Source organism: Heterodontus francisci, chromosome 2 (genome assembly GCF_036365525.1).
Source record: "Heterodontus francisci isolate sHetFra1 chromosome 2, sHetFra1.hap1, whole genome shotgun sequence".
NCBI classification, from domain to species: Eukaryota; Metazoa; Chordata; class Chondrichthyes; order Heterodontiformes; family Heterodontidae; genus Heterodontus; species Heterodontus francisci.
Window position 1 is genome coordinate 147,251,463 of NC_090372.1, and position 26,664 is coordinate 147,278,126.

The 26,664-nt window shown below is 41.3% G+C and overlaps 1 protein-coding gene across 2 annotated transcripts in view; it reads left to right on the forward strand.

Moving 5' to 3' along the window:
* Positions 1-4,802: 4,802 nt before the first annotated feature.
* The window catches only part of LOC137347347 (inactive phospholipase C-like protein 2), a 362,127-nt gene continuing 340,265 nt past the window's right edge, over positions 4,803-26,664 (forward strand). Inside the window, exon 1 of one of the 2 annotated variants that reach the window (XM_068011820.1) lies at positions 4,803-5,712. In XM_068011820.1, coding sequence (XP_067867921.1) covers positions 5,464-5,712 — 249 coding nt within the window. In that variant the 5' untranslated portion in view covers positions 4,803-5,463. The remainder of the gene's footprint in view (positions 5,713-26,664) is intronic. The other variant, XM_068011821.1, reaches the window with a different exon arrangement.

The window sequence follows — 26,664 nt, forward strand, 5'->3', positions numbered from 1 at the left end:
TGGGCAGGAAAGTCAAGACAATGGATCAGTAATAAGGAATCCTGTAATATGAGATGGATAGAATATAAATGTATTCCTATAAGGCAAAAAGTGGGTAAAGGGTAAAGTTCTGTGGGACAGATAATTAAATTAGGGCTGAAAATGTAAAAGCAAACAGGGAGGAATATAAAACGTGTAGTGAAGAGGTGGAAAGGCTGCGGTGACTGCAACAACTACCGTGGAATCTCCCTGCTCAGCATAGTGGGGAAAATCTTCGCTCGAGTCGCTTTAAACAGGCTCCAGATGCTGGCCGAGCATGTCTACCCTGAGGCATAGTGTGGCTTTCGAGCAGAGAGCTCGACCATTGACATGCTGTTCTCCATTCGTCAGATACAGGAGAAATGACGCGAACAACAGATGCCCCTCTACGTTGCTTTCATTGATCTCACCAAAGCCTTTGACCTCGTCAGCAGACGTGGTCTCTTCCGACTACTAGAAAAGATCGGATGTCCACCAAAGCTACTAAGTATCATCACCTCATTCCATGACAATTTGAAAGGCACAATTCAGCATAGCGGTGCCTCATCAGACCCCTTTCCTATCCTGAGTGGCGTGAAACAGGGCTGTGTTCTCGCACCTACACTGTTTGGGATTTTCTTCTCGCTGCTGCTCTCACATGCGTTCAAGTCTTCAGAAGAAGGAATATTCCTCCACGCAAGATCAGGTGGCAGGTTGTTCAACCTTGTCCATCTAAGACCGAAGACCAAAGTATGGAAAGTCCTCATCAGGGAACTCCTCTTTGCTGACGATGCTGCTTTAACATCTCACACTGAAGAGTGTCTGCAGAGTCTCATCGACAGGTCTGCGGCTGCCTGCAACGAATGTGGCCTAACCATCAGCCTCAAGAAAACGAACATCATGGGACAGGACGTCAGAAATGCTCCATCCATCAATATCAGCGACCACGCTCTGGAAGTGGTTCAAGAGTTCACCTACCTAGGCTTAACTATCATCAGCAACCTATCTCTCAATGCAGAAATCAACAAGCTCATGGGAAAGGCTTCCACTGCTATGTCCAGACTGGCCAAGAGAGTGTGGGAAAATGGCGCACTGACACGGAACACAAAAGTGGGAAAATGGCGCACTGACACGGAACACAAAAGTCCATGTATCAAGCCTGTGTCCTCAGTACCTTTCTCTATGGCAGCGAGGCCTGGACAACCTATGTCAGCCAAGAGCGACGTCTCAATTCATTCCATCTTCGCTGCCTCTGGAGAATCCTTGGCATCAGGTGGCAGGATCGTATCTCCAACACAGAAGTCCTCGAGGCGGCCAACATCCCCAGCTTATACACCCTACTGAGTCAGCAGCGCTTGAGATGGCTTGGCCATGTGAGCCACATGGAAGATGGCAGGATCCCAAAGGACACATTGTACAGCCAGCTCGTCACTGGTATCAGACCAACCGGCCGTCCATGTCTCCGCTTTAAAGACGTCTGCAAACACGACATGAAGTCCTGTGACATTGATCACAAGTCGTGGGAGTCAGTTGCCAGCGATCGCCAGAGCTGGCGGGCAGCCATAAAGGCGGGGCTAAAGCGTGGCGAGTCGAAGAGACTTAGCAGTTGGCAGGAAAAAAGACAGAAGCGCAAGTGGAGAGCCAACTGCAAAACAGCCCCGACAACCAATTTTATCTGCAGCGCCTGTGGAAGAGTCTGTCACTCTAGAATTGGCCTTTATAGCCACTCCAGGCGCTGCTTCACAAACCACTGACCACCTCCAGGCGTTTACCCATTGTCTCCCGAGACAAGGAGGCAAAAGAAGAAGAAGAAGAAGTATTCCTATAAGGCAAAAAGTGGGTAAAGGGTAAAGTTCTGTGGGACAGATAATTAAATTAAGGCTGAAAATGTAAAAGCAAACAGGGATGAATATAAAACGTGTAGTAAAGAGGTGGAAAGGCTAATAAGAAAAATGAAATATGGCAGCAGATAATATAAAAGGAATTAATAAGGGCTTTTATAAGCATACTAAGATTAAAAGAATAACTAAAGATGATAGAAGTGCTCTGCAATAAAGGGAGAGTTATGGAGGATGAAGATATTATTTCGCCGATATATACAAATGATGATGAAAGTGAGAATGTAGGTGAGCTACATGAGGATGTGTAAAAATTGTTAAGAGATAACTATAGTAAAGGAATTGGTTCCGAAAACATTAGTAGCACACAAATTGAGCATGTCACTAGTTCCTGATGACATACACCCAAGGATGTTGAAGGAGATCAGACATGAGAAGTACTGACCATATTTTTTCAAATCCACTGTAGATATACAAATTGTGCTGGGGGCTTGGAGACTTTCCAATATAATATCTCTGTGCAAGAAGGAACAGAAGGATGAACTAGGTGACTATAGATGAGTGAGTTAGTTGTGGGTAAAATACTGCAATCCATAATTTGAGGTAATATTAGTGAGAATTTACAGATAAATGGACTAGATAAGGGCTGGTGCCATGGATTTGTTAAAGACACATTGGGCAGGATTTTATCCTGCCCTTGGAGATGAGAACGGAGACGGGGCTGGGGGGGCGGGGGGGGTTGGTGCAGTGGGGGAACAAACAAAATGGCAAGAGGTGCCAATCCCAACTTTGCCCAGATGCCCTGCCATTTTATCTGGGGCAGGGAAGGCCACTTAAGGCCCTTTCCTGCCTCCACTCCAATTTTATGGAGGACGAGAGGCTTGCCACTGCATGGAGACACAGCCCGGTAAAGCCTTGCGGCCTCCGAGCAGGGTCACGGAAGGTGTCCTTCCTTTGGGGTAATCCAGGCACCCAGAGGACCCCCATGGCAGCGATGCCCGCCCCCTCACTCCCACCTAGGAAGACATCCTCACTAACCCCACACTTCCAACACTGTTCCCAGGGCTTTCCTGAATGGCCCTGGTGACCCGACCCCACTTACCTGTCCTGGGGTCTCCAAAGTCTTCGATACTGCTGGGCCTCCTCATGATTGAATTGAATGGTGTTGAATAGCCTACTCCTGTTCCTTTGTACAAAATTATCCTAATGAGGTTTAATCAAAAAAAAAATCAAAAGGTAAAACAAAAGTAAATATTAGGAAAGCTGACCAAAATATTGATCAAAGAGGTCGGCTTTAAAGAAGATCTTAAAGGAGATGGAAAGGTGGCAATGTTTAGGCAGGGAATTCCGCAGCATGGGCCTAAGTGGTTGAAGCTATAAGCAATGAATAAAGATACTTGCACTGTTTTCACTGCAGCAAAGAAGGATAAGAGAAGTTTGATAGAGTTGTTAAAGTGCTGAAGGATTATGATAGAGTTAATAGAGAAAGACTATTTCCACTGGTTGGGTAGTCAATTTAAAATCAACACTAAAATAGTGATGAAAGATGTTCGGAGACATTTCATTTCACTGACAGTTGTTAGGCCAGGTAATGCTTTGCATTGAGAATGATTGAGGAGGAAAGCACTGCAATTTTAAAGAAAAAATAAATATTGGCAATAATTTCACCATCACCCCTGTGCTCGCTGATCTACATTACCCCTATCTGTCAACACCTTGATTTTAAAATTCTCCTTGTTTGCAAATTCCTCCATGGCATCCCATCTCCCTATCTCTGCAATCTCCTCTGTGTTCTCGGTACTCCTTGAACTCTGACCTATTGCACATCCTCACTATTAATAGCTCTACCATTGGTAGCCAGACCTTGAGTTGCTGAGGCCCTAAGCTCTGACATTCCCTCCCTAAACCTCTCCCATTCTCTTTCTTTCCTTAAAACCTACCTCTTGCACCATGCTTTTGGTCACCTGTTCTAATATCTCCTTATGTGGCTCGGTGTCATATTTTGTTTGATAACACACATGTGAAGCATGTTTTACAACATTAAAAGCTCTATATAAATGCAATTTGTTGATGTAGTAAAAGAATTCACAAGGCTATGAGGATTTGTCGAACAATGAGCCAGCATAGCAATTATGGGTTGAATTGCCTCCTGCGCTGTAGAGTTCTATGGTCCTATGGCTTTTTCGGGACCGTCCATTGGAGATCTTGCCGGATGATGGTACTCCCCTATTCTTTACTGGAGTTGTACCCAAGTGTTGGGGTGTGGTGTCCAGGTAGTAATAACAACAAGAAATGCTGGAAATGCTCAGCAGGTCTGGCAGCATCTGTGGAGAGAAGCAGAGTTAAAGTTTCAGGTCAAGTGACCCTTCATCAGAATTTCACTGACCTGAAACATTAACTCTGCTTGTCTCTCCACACATGCTGCCAGACCTGCTGAGTATTTCCAACATTCCTTGTTTTTGTTTCAGATTTCCAGAATCTGTAGTAATTTGCTTTTATTTTGGTGTCCAGGTAGTGTTATGCAAGTGGATCACCTCTGTTCAGTTGTGGTTTCATGCGCTTTTCTCTAGGGTGACCTTAGGCAATCTCAAGATTAACTGAAATGGGCATTTAAACCAGATTCTTGACTGTGTAGAATAGGTTACTTCTCTTTATTAACTTAAAAATTTCATTGAAAGTTATCATGGCAGGCTACTGTCACCGGATATCTGACTTATGAGTGACTGCTTAATTGCACTTTGCCTTCTTATAATATGAATTTTAAAGTTCTCAGTTCCTCTATCACCGTTCAATCAAGTTTCAACATTTAATCGGAACCACTGACTGTCCAATTAGACTCTTCCGATATTGGCCAGCTGGCCAATTAGCAGAGGTGCAGCGAGTAGTCCAATGGAACGTCAGCGATTGTGACGCAATTGCCAATTAGCTTCTCTCTTCGTTCTTCCATTTATCCAATGGGACGTAAGGGTGGCGGCGCGCTCTGCCGTGGCAGCGGGAAGCGCGCGGGGCGAGAGGGGATTGTTACCATCAGGTGTTTCCTTGTTGACAGGAGCCGCCAGCGCGCGGGCTGATTGACATCCTGTGGCCCCGCCCCCTGTTGGCCCCACTACGAGTGATCGAGAGAGAGGGAAAAAAACACAAGCCCTGAACTGTCAATCACTGGGGAGGAGCGCGAGGCGATCACCGGGGAAATCGGAACCCCGAGCTGTCAGCGCTCGGTACTGCTGTTACTCCACTGCGCTGCTTCCTTCAATATTCCGGGAGGGATTAAAATCCTGCATCTGCAACTCCAGCACGTCCCTGTCATGGATTGGTCGAGATAATATCAGAGGCGCTGAAATGTAAATGTTGCGGCTTTTTGATACATTTTTTCTGCTGTTGTGAGTGAGCTGTGGGGGGTTTCGGTTGGTGGCAGTAGTTCGTCCGTGTGCAGGAGGGACTGTCACTTACTATTATAGCGGGAGGTTTGCAACACGTATTTTGGATCTTGTTTTTTGCAATTTTAAAAAATGATTTATACCATGCACGCTGCAGACAATCGGGATTGTTTTTCAATTTAAGGAGTTAAAAGTCTACCTTTTTGGGTTTTTTTTCGTAAGTTGTTTAATTTTTTTAAAAAAAGAAAGCCATGGCGGAAGGAAAGGCGGAACGTGGTGTCCCGTCTCTGGTGCCTTCATGTTCTGCTTCGCCCTCCTCGTCCAAAAAGGAAGGACTTGAAGCTGTCTCGAATGGGGACTGTGTGGGAGAGGAGCCAGTGGTTGCAGCGGGAGGAGACCTGCCATCAAGTCCCGGAGCTGAGACATTCACACCTTCACCAGCAATAGCATCTTCCCAAGATGGAAAACCTGGCATCCCTCGCAGGAGCAGCATCATCAAGGTAAGATTAAAAATGATACAGTAAATGCAGGTAATTTCTCAGTTTTCTGATACTACCCCTCGCAGTTTTTATACAGGTATTTTTCCATGGGAAATAAAGACTTAATTGAAGACTACTTGACTAACTGCCAAAGGATCATACACATTGGAGGGACAGATATTTTGGTAGAGAATCATCCTCCCTTATAGTTAAATGAGCTGTGCCATAATTTACAGGTTCAGTTATATGATTTTGAAGAAAATGTACAGGACAAATACTACATGTATAAAGTAATATAATTGCTAAAATATATTACAGACAAATCGAGAGCTGTCCGAAAAATTAACATTTCAAAGAAAGTTTTGCATCCAAATACTTGTGAACATAAAAATCGGCAATAAGGAGCACGTTACCTTCTACCCCTAATCTTTACATTCATTGTTTATCAGATGGGATTACTCGGTTAGCGAGAGAATGATAATTTCTTTTTCAGGTAACGGTAAAGGTTCATGACATTTATTCTGCAGATGTGTGCATTAAATTCTGCTGGAATATTGTATTGTAGAGATTTGACATTTGACTTGGGCATATTTGCTATTATGTGGCTGTCATTGTTATGATAAGTTAATCTGATAGGTATTTTTAATATTTCTTGTAGTATTAGTGTCATTGATAGGTGATTGCTGAAATTTGTTTGTGGTTTTACCTACCGTTATGGTGTTATGACCAGATTGAAAATAGCCAATTTATATGGTTTTGCAGTAGTAACTGCTTTGAAACATTTATACCACTTAGTTATTGGAGCAGTTTTGAAATTTGTGTTTGTGGATGTTTTTGGCAAAGCTGCTGTAGGCCTGATATGTAAAAGTCAAGCTAACGTAAATAAATTATTGCAGTAACCAGTTACAGAAAAATAGTATACAATTAATATTTACCTTTGCAGCAGAAATATATGGCAGTGTCATCAAGAAAAGAGAAAGATCTATGTAATATAATTTATTTAGTACAGCTTTACAATTTCCAAATGTTCTGGTTTTGCTTCCTTGCCCTCTTCTTCCTGCCATCAACTTTGATGAACATTATTGAAAGCAATCTAATTTTGAGGTCTCTGTTGGTATTGTTCTGTGAATAATTATCTAAAGGTACATAAGCGTAGCACAAATTGAATTATCTTTTAATTCATTTTTTAAGCTCATGTTCTATTTGGGAAAGCCGCCCCCTCGCCCCTGAATACTTTCTTGGTCACTGCTACTATGTCAGACCATGAAACACTACATGACTGTGCTGCTACATGTACCACACAATTTTGATATTCAAATGTTACAGAGTTCAGAATTATAACAGGAAAAAGCATTAAATATCCAAGCTAGCAACTGAGAGAACTCAACTGGTCCTCCGGAATCTTAGAAATTATTGCATTCATGCACAGACATTAGAAGAAGTTTGTAAAAAAGCCTGTTGCTGTACAGTGTAATTTGAATGCATTGGCGATGGAATGTATTCACTGATCCCTCAAAGCGATCATACTCTTGATTCAGGCTGCTGTTAAATGTACTGATCTTGTTCTACCAAACCAGTATTAATTTCAAGTCCTGTACTATAAAGGAAATGTTGGTACTGAGTTATGATTCACAGAATCTGCTGCAAGGCAAGAGAGGGAAGAATTCACAGTGAGGAAATTGTTAGATTGGCATGATGCTATTCTTATTATGTCATTCAAGTACTGCCTTTGGGGTTCCTAGCAGCAATTTTAAGGGAGAAAAGAAAGATTTGTACCCAAAATCATTTATGTGGAATACTAGTTTACTTTGTTTCTTTGTTTTTATGTACAAGCCTGAGCATAGAACTTGTAACAACAAGTGAAATAGAAATTTAAGTTCTCCTTACACTTCAATGACTTACCAGTGCCAATGTGATGTTTGATTCATTAGTAGTTCCTTAACCTTCTGCTCATTCAAACCAGTGAAACCAGTGAGTAATGATCACAGTCTCAATCATTGAATGGATGAAGCTGTAATTAGTTAAGACATTAGAGCCTGTAATTGTACAAATAGTGTGTGAATTGTAATATGTCCATAGTCAAGGAGATATAAGTGCAGCAAAATCATGAATCTCAAATATATGGTAGACAGTTGTCATGCTAGGCCCCCATCTGCCAAGAATGAGGCATATTAATTTCACCACCTGACATTAAATTTCAAATTGTTGCTGGGAAGAAGAGAAGGCCTGTTACAAAGGCTGCCAGATACTTGGCTGCAAGACATTTACATATCAATAGGGACAAGAGAGGTTACTCTTCTTATACATTTAACCCACAATGGACTTTGAGCACCAGACATTGAAGGTAGGGAAGTGCAATCCAGGCCCTGCTAAGATGATACAATCCACAGAACCAAGACGTGGTCCAATCAGCTAGTCACATGATTAACCTGCTTGGCAACTTGGGGTTTTTCTGAATTGTACAAACCGTTTGAACTCAGTGTCTGTTTGCTCCTGGACTGAAAAGGCCTCTCCTCGCTGGCTCGCCACAGCCTCTCCTGTCTGCTCCCATCTCTTTCTCACGTAACTCCAAATCCACTGAAGACACATGAACCCCAAGAGAGAAAAGTCTCCTACAGCGAACAAGGATTAAGAAGAATACTGGGGCCCGACGAAAAGCAAGATCTACCTCCAATCAAGGACTCTACAGTGAGCTCGAAAATCTGTAACAAAAACCCTCTTCTGGGATTGCCTCAAACTTTTCCATTTTATTTCTTCTGCTCTGTTCTGTCACTATTTGCATGTGTATATCACGTATGCATGCAAGTGTGGGCGCATCGTGTATTGGTAAGCATTAACCAAATTGGAGTTTAAGTTTAATACATTTCAGACTTTCTTCTTTAAACCTAAGTAATCTGTTTGTGCTGGTTTCTTTGCCTTATAATTGGAAAGCAGTGAACAAGGATTCACCAAGGGGGAGCTAAAAACACAGTGTGTTTAAAATTAAACCCTGTTACGGTAAGACTATTTGAAGGCTGAGAGGGAACCCTAGACCCCTTTCTCACCTGGTCGTAACACAGTGAACTAGTAGGCTACTGTTTCGAACATTCAGGCTGAGGACTGCAGCAGCACTTTATCCACGTGAAGGCTAATAAACAAAATCTGAGATGCTGTAGAATTTTTCGTTTGCAAATCTGTGCCTTTTTGGCTGATAGTATTAAGTAGGAGTACCAATCAGGAAAAATCAGTTGTTAAAAACTGGTGCATTGACGATTGCTGAGAAATGATGTTAGTTAAGTATTTTTGGCTACTGCTGTAGAAAATGTTTTAAAGCTTTAGGACAATCTTTGTATTATTGTTGTCTCTTTAACTCAGTGTGATTACTGTCAGATTTTGAGCAGTAATCTTTGAATAATTATATGGTAATAATTGCTCTCTAAAATGGTTACTTTTGGATTTGGTTGAAGGTCACCTCCAGGACTACACTCCAAATTGATGGGGCTATTATCTGCTAACTTTAGAAGTGGTGAAAGAGATGTGCGATCATGATTGTTTGGTGGGAATAACCTTCATGTTTTTAACTCATGCACATAACATGAGGTCTTTTGTAGCCATGATCTTGCATTGTTGTATGTAGCATTTACTAAAATTATGTTTTTTTCATAATGGATACAGTATTGGATAGCAAGATGTGAAAATTACTGGCAGGGACTAACCACCTAGGAAATACAACCATCGGTGGGAAACACAAAACAATGTAAGGTCAAGATTAATTTTCCAGACATGTGAAATGTGACCACAGTGCATTAATGTTATTGTGCATTACACACAGATCAAAGTGACTAAAAATAAAAGCTGTGCTGGATTGCTTCATTTGGCTTGACAGAGTTCCTGGCACAACTAGTTGTTTTTTTGTGAGGTTTTGTGCACAGTTACCATATTAAATTCAGAGTTGCATGATTTGCACCCATAAACAGCAAGTGATCCTATTTTATATTCTGTAACAGTTGATGTCAAGCATGGTAGCACAGTGAAGGGGAAGCATGACAGAGGAATTCTATATACTTTTCAGACATGAAGACTGGGTCGTTCTTCGAGAGCTCATGTGGGCACAGGACCTATTTTGCTGGACTGGACGGATCTTACTAATATGAAAGCTATGAGATAACATTGTGCTATTATTAATGATATACTGCCATTCTAAAATGTTTAGGTCAAATGTATCAAATAGTACATTCCCCTATGAAAATATTCAATTGAGCTGCTATACTTCTCTAAGGCTCCAAATCTGTTGTTAGGCTTTAAGGAAAGGATGGGGTAATTAAGAAACCTAGAGTATATTGGAGGTTGTATTTTACTTTACTAACTTTCAAAATGGAAACTGTAATGTCAAGTTAACATTATTCAAGTATAGTAGTGCATATATGTCTAGAAGTATGAACAATTGACTATTTTAGAAACTAAAAAGCTTTCTGCTGAAGTGTTGTGATATGTTTTTGTCTGATTAATGCTATTACAAGACTAATGTTCTCCATACTTTAGTAAAATAGGATTATAGCATTTTAAAGTCAAGTTCTCAGTATCAAATCACAAATATAATTCCATGAGATGCGTGCCTATTTTATTAATTTAAAGGGGCTGGGTTGTATTGCAAAACCCAACTCCCCTGGTCCAAACCGCAAATAGTTCTGCTGCTAGTTAAAATATTGTGATGTGTAAATTCAGTCACTCAGTGCTAGATTTTCGGGCACTAACTGGCTAACCAAGCTCCCATTATGGCAAGCAGGAAGCATCTACACATTTCCATCGGAAAGGAGGAGTGCCCTCACATTAAAGGAAAATGGTCTGCACCCCTTTGGCTACCGATTTTCAGGATGTCCCAAAGCATTACACAGCCAATTAACTACTTTGAAGTGATGTTGTTTTGTGGCAAATATTTGTGCACACCAAGTACTAGCAAAGGGACAAATAACTAGATAATCAGTTTTTTGATGTGTTGATTGAGAGATGATTGTCTGCCAGGAGAGTTCATTTATTCTTCTTTGAATATTGAAATTGGATTTAAGTTCACCCAAGAAGGCAGGGTCTGAATTTAATGTCTCATCTGAAACACAGCATTCCCTTCATAAGACACTGAACCATCAGCCTAGATCACGTACACAAGTCCTGGAATGGAACTTGGAGCCACAGCCTTCTGACTTAGGCAAGAGTACTAGCATTGGCCCAAGCTGGCACGCACTTGGAAGTGTTCTGAAACTGCTCTATAAGTATTGCAGAGTGGTTTCACCCATGCCAAAGGAAATGTCAATAGCCAGTAAAAAATAAACCAGGAAAGATATTAATTATAGGTCACTATGGTGACCAAAAAGGTCATGCCATAGAACTATGAAAAAGATTTCTTTGCTTGCCAAGAAAATGTCACTGCTACAATACTGGCTTCAAAATACTCACCAGTTACTTTGCAAAATTATGTTGACGAAATCAGTCTTTTGTTAACAAATTTTTTGGTGAGATTGGATTAATTATAAATCATGATGCAGTGCACAGAACTTAAGTTTAATATGGTGTTTAAGTGGGTCTTCATTAGTAATTTCCCTCTGTGTTCATGTAAAGGTTGCTTAGTCTCTAGGGTGTAGATTGGCAGAAGAAGCTCCCTGAAAAATAAACATACTATTTTGTAATTACTTTGGCTAGGGTAAGATGAAAAGAGAACAATTTTATATATCCAATTAATTAATTTTTGTAAGTTATTTTAAAAATCATACCAAGATTACTGTGCAGTCCTGATAGCATTTGGTTATGTTCTCTAATGGCATTTCTAATCAGCTAATCCTTTTGAAACTTTAGTGAACTTGTGTAATAGGAAGAGTATACTGTTTCCTTTTCACTGTAACTTCTGCATGTTGTCACCATAAACTCACTTGCTACAGCCCAATACAATGGAAATTTCAAAAGCATTTTTTATGGTATAAGAAACTGCAGTGAAGTTGATATTAAGTTTAACTTTAGGTTGCAAAAAAAGGGCTTTTCTAACTTTAAAACTTTGTGCATCCATATACTTTTGAGTAAGTGACCAGATTTGTCTGTGAAAAGATGAACCATCAAAACAAGAATGGATGTTCATAACAAAGCTTTCAATCCATCGTCCAAATCATGTTAACTAAGTGAAGTTTCAAATCAGAGCCTCACTTGATCAGAGTTTGGCTCCAAGAATTGGCTATGGGTGTCAACATGCCCAATGTGTGTCATTCCTGATTTTATGACAGTTAATTTTAACCACTGGAAAATTAAGAGATTTGACAGGCTGGCCTCTGTGCCCAATTTTCCATCCCACATCCTTTCAATATTGGGTCTTCTTATTTCGCAAAATTTATCCTCAAAGGTCTGTTAACCCTTATGAATGAATGAACGAATTTGTCGTTTTACTAAAAGGATTTTGAAGATGGCCCATGCTGTGGCTGATTGGCAACCAGAATTCCTTTTACGTGCTCCAGGTTACACTGCATTGTTACAAAGTCATCCAGCATAGTACTGCACATGCAGATAGTGAACTCTTCCAGTCATTACGCCATCTGTAGCACATTGTCTGACATAGCCTCTAGTGCCTGCACAGATCTTGAACGCTGTACAAGCAGCCTTCTTTAAAATGTCTGACCGATGAGATCTGCGGGCTTAAGCACATTGGCTAATGATACGGTAGGAAGAGAAAGTTGAAAAGTAGAAATTCATGGTGCAGCTGATGCCTCTTCACCTACTCCCTTGTCTCCAGCACCTTGCATGGCCTTCCTCTGCAGAATTTGCAGAGCTTCCTTCCCATGATAAGTGAGAGCTTGGAGGTTGAAGGTCTTCCACCCTTCACAGCCCTCTTTCTTTCTCTAGTGTTATGGGCTATCAACTCTTTGGGAAATAATGCAAAATGAAAGAATTATCTTTGCTTAAGATGAAATGGGGTAAAAACCATTTGGTCGTATATACCAAATAATAGGTGTGATGCCAAGTGCATTTTTTTAAATTCATTCATGGGATATGGGCGTCGTTGGCCAGACCATTTATTGACCATCTCAAATTGCCCTTGAGAAGATGGTGGTGAGCTGCCTTCTTGAACCGCTGTAGTCCATGGGAGGTAGGTACACCCACAGTGCTGTTAGGAAGGGAGTTCCAGGATTTTGACCCAGCAGCAGTGAAGGAACAGCGATATAGTTCCAAGTCAGGATGGTGTGTGACTTGGAGGGGAACTTGCAGGTGGTGGTGTTCCCATGCATTTGCTTCCCTTGTCCTTCTATTTGGTAGAGGTCGCGGGTTTGGAAGGTGCTGTCTAAGGAGCCTTGATGTGCTGCTGCAGTGCATCTTGTAGATGGTACACACTGCTGCCACTGTGCATCGGTGGTGGAGGGAGTGAATGTTTGTAGATGGGGTGCCAATCAAGTGGGCTGCTTTGTCCTGGATGGTGTCGAGCTTTTGAGTGTTGTTGGAGCTGCACCCATCCAGGCAAGTGGAGAGTATTCCATCACACTCCTGACTTGTGCCTTGTAGATGGTGGACAGGCTTTGGGGAGTCAGCAGGTGCACTCGCCGCACGATTACTAGTCTCTGACCTGCTCTTTTAGCCACGGTATTTATATGGCTACTCCAGTTCAGTTTCTGGTCAATGGTAGCCCCTAGGATGTTGATAGAGGGGGGTTCAGCGATGGTAGTGCTATTAAATGTCAAGGGGAGATGGTTAGATTCTCTCTTGTTGGAGATGGTCATTGCCTGGCACTTGTGTGGCGTGAACCCAGCAATTACATTTTTATTTGCGGCACAGTGGCGCAGTGGTTAGCACCGCAGCCTCACAGCTCCAGGGACCCGGGTTCGATTCCGGGTACTGCCTGTGTGGAGTTTGCAAGTTCTCCCTGTGTCTGCGTGGGTTTTCTCCGGGTGCTCCGGTTTCCTCCCACAAGCCAAAAGACTTGCAGGTTGATAGGTAAATTGGCCATTATAAATTGTCACTAGTATAGGTAGGTGGTAGGGAAATATAGGGACAGGTGGGGATGTTTGGTAGGAATATGGGATTAGTGTAGGATTAGTATAAATGGGTGGTTGATGTTCGGCACAGACTCGGTGGGCCGAAGGGCCTGTTTCAGTGCTGTATCTCTAATCTAATCTATTGGGTGATTTCATGTAAGGCTATGAGAAAAACAATATTTCCAGGTGCACTATGTTGCCTCCTGGAAATTGTAAAAGATTCAAACACTTTAATATTGTATGATTGGAAGTCATTGCAAGTGGCAGACCTCCTTCATGCAATGTATGTCTGGAGGCAGTGGCTGTTTCCTCTTATGTTTCCTCATCTGGGAAGTCATTAAATGTTTTGCCAATACTTAAGAGTCCACTGAGGTGTTTGGGATTAACCATATATATCTAAAATGTTAAGAATGGTCATTTGAACTGGAGAGTAAGCTGCTCTTGGCTTCAGATGATGGTTATATGTGGAGGCCTGCTTCATCTAAAATTGCTTGATTAGATTGCTGCCTTGTATTTTGAGGTATCCATTACTCTACCTTTGTGTTACTTAGCTCTTTCAGTATCAGTATTGTCAGGATGTTATGAAAAATGGGTTGGTACTGAACTTGCTTTTATTTTTTCCTCACACGTGTGTTCAAGGCCTACTTCAGGAGGATATAATCCAGGTTGGCACCACCTTTCTAAGCTGACGTGGGATTGTCAGCTGTGCAATGCATGCCTGACCAACCTCCCACATTCTACCTTCCATAAAATTGAACTAATCCAAAACTCTGTTGCCTGTCTCCTAACTCACATCAAGTCCTGTTCACCCATCACCCCTGTGCTTGCTGACCTACATTGGCTCCTGGTTTAGCAACACCTCATCTTTACAATTCTCACCCTTGTTTTCAAATCCCTCCATGGCCTCGACTCTTCCTATTTCTGTAACCTCCTCCAGCCCTACAATCTTCCGAAATATCCGTGCTCCTCCAATTCTGGCCTCTTGAGCATCCCTGATTTTAATTGCTGCACCTTGGTGGCTGTGCCTTGAGCTGCCTCGGCCCTTGCTCTGGAATTCCATCCTTAAATCTCTCTGCCTGTTTACCTCTCTTTTCTCCTTTGAAGGAGCTCTTTAAAACCTACCCCTTTGATCATTCTTTTGGTCATCTGCCCTAATAGCTCCTTATGGTGGTGTCAGATTTTGTTTGCTAACGTTGCTGTGAAGTGCCATGTGACATTTTATCACATTAAAGCTGCTATATAAATACAAGTTGTTGCTGTAATTGGCTGTATAACAAGGATTACATTATGACTTTAATAGATAAGTCACTATGTCTTGACAATGTGATGAGGCAGTATACAAATGCAAATTCCTTCACTCATAACATTCTTTCTATTAGCGTTTGTAACACTTCTACTTTTGTTGTAGACAGTGCATTGAGTTATAATTGATACATTTGCTCAGTTGTTGCTGTTAAAATCCTAGTTCCCCTGAGTGTTTCTTCAGTTTCCTGTTCAGTGCTTGCTTTGCAGATGAGTTCTGAAGCAAGGAGCTGATTGTTATCAGTGTCTTTAAACTGGACAGGAAACTAGTGGACTGCCTTTCCACTTGAAGCTCTGAATTTAATATCACTACTAATTGTAGTCTTCAAATTGAGTTCCATATTTGTTTTTCCAAAATAAATATAAACTTAATCTTTTTATTGGAGAAAGTTTAGATTAATTGCCGTTGATTCATTTGTACTCTTGGAAGAAATAACATCATACAAAAGTTTAAGAATGTGTTTTAAATAAATGAAATGAAAGTGGCAAAATCAATAATTTGAAGAAGTCTAGCAAAAATCTGCATGCAACTCTGGATTAGTTGTGTAATCAGTTCTAGCTCTTTTGAAGAGGATGTGGTTGTACTATGCAGCAACTTCTCTTTGGCTTGACTATTACCTGTTAGATGTTTTTTGTGTAGCATGATACCAAAGCCAAAGGAAGTATGGTAGCATCAGCAAGCCAGCTCACAGTACTATGCATAGCTTTCAGTGCACTGCATGGCTTGCCTGTATTGTAGCAAACTAATAGTGACTGTGAAAACGTATCCTGGTTTGTATTTCTGTTCCAAAGGGTACCAGTAAATATATTGTGCAATCTTGGTTTGGATTGTGAATCTTAAACTTAACTGCAACCTCAGACAGCATCAAAATATGATCATTTAGGTTGGATGTATATCTGAGTTGGAAGAAATTGTTCTGGAAAAGTGGAAGTATATTTCAGTACCTAATGACAAAATATCACTAGTTTTCAAAAAAATGGATTTTCTCTCTGCGATAAATAAGGTATTAACTTGTTGTCCAGCTGCTTCCTTTATGCTTGAACCAGAGCAATATGTTAACTTTTCCAATTTTCTGTAGGACAAATAGTTCAATTAATATACTTACCAAGAAGTTTAATTTTACAAAATTCAGACAGTTTCTCAGACACATGTCTTTTGATGCACTAAATTCAAAGCAAATTTCATTATGTATAATTTCAACATGATAAATGTCTTAGTAAGTTAATCTCTATGCTCACAGAAAAGTTTTGCATTGGACAGCACATTTTCCCAGAACTAAAAGTTTGCTTCAGCAACCCATGTCTAGCCAAGTGATCCACAATTTGGTCTACAGACTAGACAACAGGTATGTCAAATTTTTCACAAGGTAATGAAAAAATAAAACTTGTATTTATATAGCACATTTCATGTCTTCCTGATGACTCAAGGTACTTCAAAGCTACTGCAATACTTTTGAAGTATTGTTGTTATGTAGGCAAACACAGCAGCTAATTTGAGCATGGAAAGGACTCAAAAACAGTAACAAGATAAAAGACTATTTAATGTGTTTGGTAGTTTTGTTTGAGGAATAAATGTTCACCAGTACTCTGGGAGAACTACCCTGTTCTTCTTTGAATAGGATAATACAAAACATTGGTTAGGCCATAGTTAAGAATACTGTGTGCTGTTTTGGGTAACTTAGTGTAGAATGGATGTTGAAGAAATAGAGAGCATGCAGTGTAGATGTAGGGGGATAATGCCCGGGATGGGAAACTATAATTATCAGAGTGTTGAGAAACTGAGCCTATTTTCACTGGAGCAGAGAAAGCTGGGAGGAGATTTAATGGAAGTTTTAAAATTATGAAAAATTTTGAAAGGGTGAACAGGGAAATACTATTTCTTGTGATTTGGGTGTAAGTGACAGATCCATAATCTAAAATGATCACAAAGAGAGTTAGGAGATACATCAGGAGAAGCTTCTTTGCACATAGGGTTTTTGGAGCATGGGATTCTTTGCCACTGGGAAGTGGTTGAGGCAGAAGCCACTGCATCTTGTAAAGGTAAATTGGATAAATATTTGAAGCAGGGCAAGAAACACAGCTATGAAGAGAGCAAGGCAGTGTACAGAGTTAACGTTTCGGGTCAGTGACCCTTCTTCGGAACAGTTCCGAAGAAGGGTCACTGACCCGAAACGTTAACTCTGCTTCTCTTTCCACAGATGCTGCCAGACCTGCTGAGTGAATCCAGCATTTCTTGTTTTTGTTTCAGATTTCCAGCATCCGCAGTATTTTGCTTTTATATTAAGGCAGTGTACAGAGCTGGATTAAAAATTCTTGTGGCTATGGGCATCAGAATATTTGGGTCCACTTCATGAACTCTGCTCAACTCCCTTTATATCCATTAAAACACAAACATGCGGTTAAAATGCATGAAAAACTAGGTCTCTGGAATGTTTACACATTGCATTAATAATAAATCATATCACAATATACCACATCTAAATGAAACTTATCCAGTGGTTGCAGTTTTTCTGCATTATGGTGAGTTTTATCTGGGGGGGGGGAATCATATTTAGCTGAGGCCCCTGAGCATGGTCCCGTATACCTGTGTGTTAATCTGCCCTTAGCAGTGGGATTAGACAAGAAGAGCCAAATGGCCTGTAAGCTGTAAGAAACACAAGAAATGCTGGAAATACTCAGCAGGTCTGGCAGCATCTGTGGAGAGCGAATTAGAGTTAATGTTTCAGCTCAGTGACCTTTCATCAGAACTGTCAAAAGGTTAGAAATGTAATAGGCCTGTAAGCTGTGCTGTAAGCTTCTATGGTTCTGATTCCTGCAGGGGGCCTTGAACCCATGACCTGTTTTAGAGACCGAGCTAAGGACATAAATGTTTGTTCTACTTTTAGTCAGTATTGGTGTAAAATATTGAAGTATACCTGGAGTAGCTTTTGAATTCTGATATAAACATGGAAGCCATGTGTATGATGCAGAAAGATTCTCAATTTGCCACCGGGGCATAAAACTACTGTTGCAGAAAATCTGTCTATTAAAGAAAGCACCTGATTTTCATCTCTGGTGAAATCAATGGAAATACAAAATCAGGCAATTTCTGTAATGGGCAGCCAATCCGCAATGCTGTTTTTACTCCAGGGTGGCAAGTTGAAAATATTGCTCAAGAAATGTGAAGGGCTACTTTGTGCTGTGACTCAAGGAAAATGTTTGATTTCTACATGGAGAATTGAGAAACTCTCAATGAAACTGTATAAATTTAACTAAATTAAATTATTACTTAAGTTCCAAATTTTTATATATGCTCAACTGATATATTTATGTGAATAAACAGTAAAAAGGTAAATTTCTTTCGAGAACTTTACATTGAAGACTGGATTTTCTGGTTGGACAGTCTAGTAGCTAGCAAGAAGAATCTACTATATTTTTTGCAGGAAGACTCACCATGGCTTATGTTTGTTTTCAAGAACAGTAAGAGCAATAGATTGTGAAGGCAAGAGTAACAAGCCATGTATTGATTGCCATACTGAGCTACCTCAAAAGGGTTTGTCTGTTGATTGAATTAACAGCTGTAAAATCTTGGTGTACTGCCAGACAAGTGTTGATTCTTGTAAATTTGCCATCGCTAATCGTTAATTTGAGAGTAGTTGATTAAAGACCTGCTGTTATGGTTCTCACTACTTGACATTTTCTAGATGAATTTAAATTATGACAATATTTACAATGCATGTATCGTCTTTTATAAGCACTATACTCTTGTTGACCAAAGTATGGTGAATATTTATACATATTAAATAATTTGTACTTTTCACCATTACGTTGCAGTGTATTATTTATAGTACTGTACAATACTGGCAAAAATTAATAAGAGAACGTGCATGTGTGGAAAAGTAAGTGCTGTCTTGCTTTGTTACCCATAAATGAAAGAAAAGAAAGATTTGCATTTATATAGTGCCTTTCACAACCTCAGGACATCTCAAAATGCTTTCCATCTAATTAAGTTAAGCCAACTTTTAAAGTTTAGTCACAGTTTTAATGTAGGAAATATGGCAGTCAATTTTCACGCAGCAAGCTTCCACAAGCAACAATGTGATAATGACCAGATAATCTGTTTTTGTGATGTTGATTGAGGAATAAATATTGGCCACGACACCGGGAATAACTCCCCTGCTCTTTGAAACAATGCCATGGGATCTTTTACTTCCAAGAAGGCAGACGGGCCTTGGTTTAATGTTGTATCTCAACGATAGCACCTCCGACAGTGCAGCACTCCCTCAGTACTGCATTGGAGTGTTGATGTAGATTTTTGTGCTGAAGTCCTGTAGTGCGATTTGAACCCGTACTCTTCTGACTCAGAAGTGAGAGTGTTACCAACTGAGCCACGACTGACAAATAAAAGATTCATTACATTTTTGTAAACTGTATAGTTTAGTTTCAACTAATAAAATACCCTTCCCTTCTCTGTTTTGAAACTACAATCGGTGAGATATCATGTTATGTGACTCTTGATTGGTACAATAGATGTTTCCGTGTATGACATTATGTGAAGTAACCACTTATTAGGCATCTGTCTCAGCATGGGTAGAATGGTCGTACTTTGCTTGTGGGGCCAGGAGGAGGAGTGCATCTTCTGGCACATAAAGGTAAGTTTAAAATCCTCCTGTTCTTAGCCAATAGGTTTAACTGAGTGAGGCACCATAGGGTTCACAGGGAAGTTGGGATGGACACCAAGATCCAGCTGGAAGGAGGTGAAAGTCCCAACTTGGGCCTGTAGGCCTCAGGAGGCTTAGGCTTTCTTGGCAGTTTGTTGCTGACATCTGCAGCTTCCTGGAACACGACCTCCTTTCCAGTGGACCAGGTGGGCAGGTATTGACAATGGCTGACAAGGTGCCTTTCGCTGGAGGGTCATCCCTCCCCCTGGGTCTCTGCCTCTCGCCAAGTTGTGTGTTCTCTTCTCCTGCAGGGAGAGAAAGAGAAGTATGAGTGGTTGTAATGGCTTTTATGGAGAGGAGGGAAGGACACCATTTGTGGAGGGTGACTGTGAGACCTGGGTGGGAGAGGGCAATAGGCTGAGGTTGAGAGTGAGTGTTGGCTGCTCAGATGGGGATGTGAGGTGCCTGCAGAGAGAGGAATGAGTGGAGCTGAAAGGTGCTGACGTGTGCTGTTCTGGAGAATGCTGGGCAAGTCAGAGTGTGCTGCTCGGCATCTGAAAGTTTTATGCCACTCACCTCTCATGCCTTCCTGAGGTTCTAGATCCTCTTGGTGCACTATCTCTATGTTGGAGGGACCACATTTCTTCTGTTGACTTCCTTGGTCACTTCCATCCATGCCTGCTTGGTTGGAGAGGCTGGCCTCTTCCTCCCATCCTTGGGAGAGCTCACCTCACTGCAGCCCCTCAAATCCCACAGCAGGACCTCCAGGTAAGCGTATGAGACTCCAGAGCAGCTTTTTCAGGTCTCTGCGTTCCTGTGGTTGCTATAGGCTGTAAAATCTAAGTGTTCGTGAGTTTTTCTGACACATGCCGTGGTCCCTTAAATTAGAAATCCTTCCTTTGACAGGATGGACACGTCATCTCACCCACCCTACCTAACTGGTTGGGGAGCCTGAAGGTGGGCTGACAATTTATGTGTTGGGTTGGGTTCCAGACCCTAAAATGGTACTGCAACTGTGGCAGGGACTAAAGTGGTAGGATTCTGTCCATAAACTCTGAGGCACAGAGTCTCATTAAAATATTTAAATAAGTGGCCTGCCTTCTGGGAACGGGTTGGTTACCCACTCCATCCTGCCGCCATTAAAATGGGAAGTGGGCGGGTTCGAGTTTGTTATTTATTACATTTTAACGTCTCATCTGAATTTCAAGGGTTAAAATTAACCCCATTGAGTTTACCACAAACAGACAAGATCTGTATGACTTTAAAGTCAGCTGTAAATGATTTTAGAATAGATTTTCCTGTTTGCTGGTTTTGTCTCTGCTAACTCCAAGACCAGCAAGGAGAAGACTGGTAGTAGTCTCAGGGCTAGAAATGGTATGTCATTGCATGGAAGGGCCTAGTAGTGTCCTCCTCCCCTTCCAGATCGGTCACTGTTGTGCAATAGAAACTGTTGACCAACCACCGGTATAGCTATGGCGACACTGTTTTAACCACATTCACTAATTTCAACACAACACAAACAATACAGGTAAATGTACTTTATGTGTGTATATTTACTTAACAAACATCTACACTGTTCAGTAACCAAGGAAGTAAATCACTCCAGTGGTCTGACACTTACTCTGCTTTTCCTCTTGCCATTTTATCAACAGAAGCATTAGAAAGGTTAAAGTACACATGCATATACCATGCGAATATGTGCATTGAGATAGTAACCTATCCAACAGTGGTGTATTTTACTCAATTTACTAATTAGAAATACAATTAGCCACATCTGGATTCCCAATTAGCCACAAGTGGTTAGAGTATTGAACAACAATTCTACAGGCCCCAAACACCTCAGACAAAGTTCAGACCGAAAAACTTTTTCTAGTCCTCCTCTTCAGGGTTTCATTATAACCCCCACCAGCTCTTCAGATGTTGCAATGATGGTGTTGCTACAACATTGCCAGAATTTCCTAGACTTGCAATGGTGAGCTCCATCTTGGTGACAGATATCCTGCTGGGAACACGTCCTGCATATCTAATGGGACGCAACCCAAGGAAATGGATTGGGATTATAGGGGGTTAAAGCAGAAGCTGAAGCTCCTATCACTGCCCTGCCTACAAGAGGAAAATACAAACCTAGATCTCTCTGACTAGACACAACAATAACTTGCATTTATGTAGAGCCTTTAATGTTGTAAAAAGTCCCAAGGTGTTTTACAGGAGTGTTATCAAACAAAATTTGATGCCAAGCCACATAAGGAAATAATTGGATAGATGAGAAAAAGCTTGGCCAAAGACGTAGGTTTAAAGGAGCATCATACAGCAGGAGAGAGAAGCAAAGAGGTGGAGAGGTTTAGGGAAGAAATTCCAGGCTTTACTTCCTCGGCAGCTGAAAGCATAGCCACCAATGGTAAAGTGATTAAAATAGGGGATGTGCAAGAGGCCAGAATTGGAGGAGTGCAGAGATTTCAGAGAATTGTAAGGCTGGACGAGATTACAGAGATCGGGAGGGGTGAAGCCATAGAGGGATTTGAAAATAAGGATGAGAATTTTAAAATGGAATCTTTGCCGGACCAGGAGCCAATGTAGGTTAGCAAGCACGGGTGATGGGCAAACAGAACTTGGTTCTGAGTTATGATATGGACAGCAGAGTTTTGAAGGGGCTTAAGTTTTTTTGAAGATGGTAGGTGGGAAGCCAGCCAGTAGAGCATTAGAATAGTCAAGTCTAGAGGTAACAAAGATATGGATGAGGGTCTCAGCAGCAGATGAGCTGAGGCAGGGGCGATGTTATGGAGGTGGAAGTAGGTGGTCTTAGTGATAGATCTGCACCATGGTCAGAAGTTCGTCTTGGGGTCAAATATGACACAAGGTAATTTGTTGAAGTATAATTGAAGTATATTCATGTCATGTGGTTAATATTTGATTTCATTATAGTGATAAGGTGTTACAGAAATTGACTGTGTGAAATCAAGTATGTTAGGTGCTGTTATTGCAAGCTTAGCACTTTGAGGCAGTGTAAAATTAATTTCGTCACATGCTTTCGCAAAGGAGTATTTTGACAATCCTTTTAATATTTCAGAAAGTGTTTCACACAGAAGGTCATTAGAACATGGAGAGTTTGAATGCTTTCCTGCTGCAAAACTTTTTGGGGTAAAATTTCATCTTCAGTGTTTATAGTGCAGAGCTTCTTGCATGGGAACATGTTGGGAACTTGAGTGCTGCCCTCTATGATTTTCTATCCATTGAAACTAATGGATTTTTTATATACATACATACATTGAATATAAAAGCAAGGAACTTATATTAAAGGGGGAATTTTAACTACTGTGTTGCAGCTCACCAGCTCTGTATTGGTGCAATATCAGACAGCACAAGCTTCCACTCCTGCTCATCCTAGCCCCACAATTACAATTTTAACACGTACCTTTTTGGGTTTCTTTCTTGTCCACTAGGTTTTGCTGAGTGGAGCATCCACAGTGCACGCTTCACCCAATAGACTTAAAATTGCTGGTCATAGGATCCAGATGTGCATGGATTGATGAGACTTCCAAGTTTCCTTACAACTCAGATTGTTGAAACTGGGGATCAGCCTCATGGTAGAAAATCTGCCCATGGCGTCCTGTCAGGAAGAGGGGCAGGATTCCTTCACTGAAGGAAGCTAGTGATTGTTTTTCTGACAGTGCAATAGATTTCAAGTCATTTATTTTTGGTGATATTGACATATACCAGATTTATTACCATGGTGAGATTTAAACTAGCAAACATTGGTTTACTAGTCCAACACCATAACCACTAGGTTATGGTACCCTTAATAAACCATATACCTGCACACCAAAGCCTCTCTGCTCCTCCAATCCATTTAAAATTGTACTATTTCCTTTGTTTAGTCATTTTTCCAAATGTATTTCATCACAGTTTTTCCACATTGATCTGCACCTGCTAACTATCTGCACATTCTGCTACGCTATGTCCTCTTGCAATTTTTTACAGTCCTTATAATTTGCCATACCTTCCAATTTGGCATCTTCAGCAAATGTCAACATTGTTTCCTCCATTCCTAAGTCCAGATCACTTATGTGTATAGTTAATAAGAGCAATCCCAACAAGATGGCTGTAAAACAACACTTACTACATCTTTCCAGTCTGAAAAACTCTTTTTTTTTATTCCTATGCTTTGCTTTTTTGCTGCCAAACATCTACCTACCCATGTGGCCACATTCCTCTTAATTCCATACGCCATTACAGTCTACTCTTCCTCATTCATATCATCTGTTCATTCAAACTGAATGTACACAATACACTTCCCATTAAGAATTTGTTGCTTGATTGGAACCTCTCAATTTGAATTATTGGTTAATTACGTTTCACATCCCCTCCCCAAATGGGTCTTGACCAGTGAAATTTGCTGCTTAATTTGAATTCACCTTGGTTCAAACCTGCCACAGCCATTAATGTTCATGAGCTATCTGCCTCCTGTTTCTTGAAGATGCAGTTGAATTTGCTGAAGATTTGCATCTGCATTGCGGTCTAGCTAAAGATGCTGTTGAAACAAGTCAAGCAACATTCCCATAGAAAGCATGATAAAATTCCTGAAATTTTATCTCATCATGACATCTTCATTAAACTGGCCTTTTATAAAGCTACACCCAATCAGAATGCTAGCTTTCATTAACAAAAATGCTTATAGGAAAAAAATTAAGCAGGAAAGTACCTCATGGTTTGTTCTAGCATCAATGGGGGGGAAAAACATCTGGTGATTGAAAATTTCAAAAACCCCGATATTTTCATGGTGTTGTTACTCTGCCGATAATCTACAGAAACAAGAAAAAAGCAGAGGTGATGGTGCTCTTTTTGAGAAATACAGTTTCATCACTTTAACCTGAAGGAATTTAAATACGAGCATGAAAATTTAAAATTTGTTGCATTGCTAAACTGAGATCCAGAGTAGGTCAGTGAGCACGGGGTGATGGGGAACCGGTCAGGCTAGGATGTGGGCAGCAGAGCTTTGGATGAGATGACATTAGTGGAGGGTGGTAGGCCAGCAGGAGAGCTTTTGGAATAATTGAGTTTGGAGATGACAGGATCATGGATGAATCTTTATTCACAGATGAGGTGAGGCAGGCAGTGTTCTGGAGGTGAAGGCAGTTAGTCCTTGCGATGGAGAGGATATGGAGTTGGGAGTTCACCTTGGGATCAAGGTGACAAACAGTCTGGTTCAACTGGAGATAGTGGCTGGGGAGGAAAATAGCATCAGTGGTTAGGGTATGAGGTTTGTGGTGGGAGCTAAAGACATTGACCCATTTTTTAACTGAAGAAAATCACAACTTATCCAGGACCGGATGTTGGGCCAGCAGACTGACAACATTGAGGCAGCAGAGTGTTCAAGAGAGTTGCAGGAGAGGAGAGGTAAAGCTGGGTGTTGCCAGCATACATGTGGAAGCTGATTCCATGGGCTGGATTTTCAGTTGCCCATGGGGTGATTGGGTGCAGGCGCACTTTAAAAATAGCGTGTCCGGATGGCGTGTCAGTCTTTCGACGCCTCTGGAACGTACTACAATTTTCAAAGCGAGGGTGGAAGAGGTGTGGGGTCAGCCAGCAACCCACCGCCTCCAATTAACTGCCTGTGAAGCTCCTTGAAGAAATTGTTAACGGGCTGGGGAGAGACAGGAAGAAATTTTCAATGCTGAGAATGGGAAGAGCGAATGTCTGTGGCACATTAGTTCAGAGCTGTCGGGAGCACAGAGTTATGTATTATTGCTGCTGATTTATTAAACTTTTGAGAAGAAAGGGAAATCCTAATTGAGGTGCTTAAGCAGTGGAACAAAGTTGCCATCACTTGAGCAGAGCGGATCAATAGAATGACTGACCGTTTGTACACTTGTTTGATCCTTGATGCTGCTGGCCCTTTGCTCCATTCTGTAAGGCAACAGCAAACCCAGTCATGGCTGCCATCTGCCTTTGAGATTCGCCCTCCAGAGCCAGTTCTCAGTCCAGGCAGCGCCCGGTGTCACTAATTGAGTGCCGAGCTCGACTTCAGCCCAATTAGGGGCTTTACATATAGAAATTGTCTGGTGTCAGTAATGTAGACACAGCACGCGGTCGGGACCCAGAAATGTTCCAGGTGTTAGGTTCCTGACCCCAGAAACGAAATACAGCCCCATGACTTTGGATAGTGTTACTAAGTAACAGCAGGTTGTTGAGGGTGGGGGCTAAGGAGAAATCCTCGGGTAACTCCAGAGGTAACTGTGTGGGGACAGGAAGGGAAGCACTGTTGGAGGTGTTCTCGGTATAATTAGATAGGGAAGAGTGCATGCAAGCAAGGGAAGTCAGACTGAGCTGGACAATGGCGAAGAGACGTTGGAGAAGGATGATGTGGTAGATCGTGTCAGAGGCTGCAAAGAGATCAAGAAGGACAGGAGGAATAGTGCACCATGGTCACAGTCATAGAAGATGCCATCTGTGACATTGATGTGAATTACAGGTACGATAGCTAATTTTGATATCTACTGTGCTGAATATCATCACAGGACCTGCTGGAGAGCAAAATATGGTCTTTAAAAAATTTCACTAAGTGACTCGCTGAGTGGTGTTGATGGTTCTTGCAAACTTTGTCACTAAGGCATTTTGTTACATCTATACAGCAATTATAGGGCTGATCCACCGCTCAGGGGCTGCTGCTGAGGAACAGTGCTGACATGGTGCTCTGGTCGGGGAAGCACCCAACCAGGGAATCAATCCTTAGAAATCAAATGACACAGCTGCAACTTAAGAATGCATCATAGTTAAAAACTTCCAGTGTTAACAGCTGAGATTGATTCTGTATGTGTAGGCTGCAGTAGATAATGAAAGGTTTACTAACCTCCAATTAATTTATCCTAAAATTAATCATGAGCCAGGCTAGCCTTGAAGTTACTGGATGGTAAGGAGCATGTGGCAATTGGCTAGGCAGCTTTAAGTGGCAGCACTTAAATGTTGAGGACATTTTCAGTCAAAATGGAAGTAAGATTAAAATCTACTTATGAATCATTATAACATTAGCATACTTTCAAAAAGGTCAACAT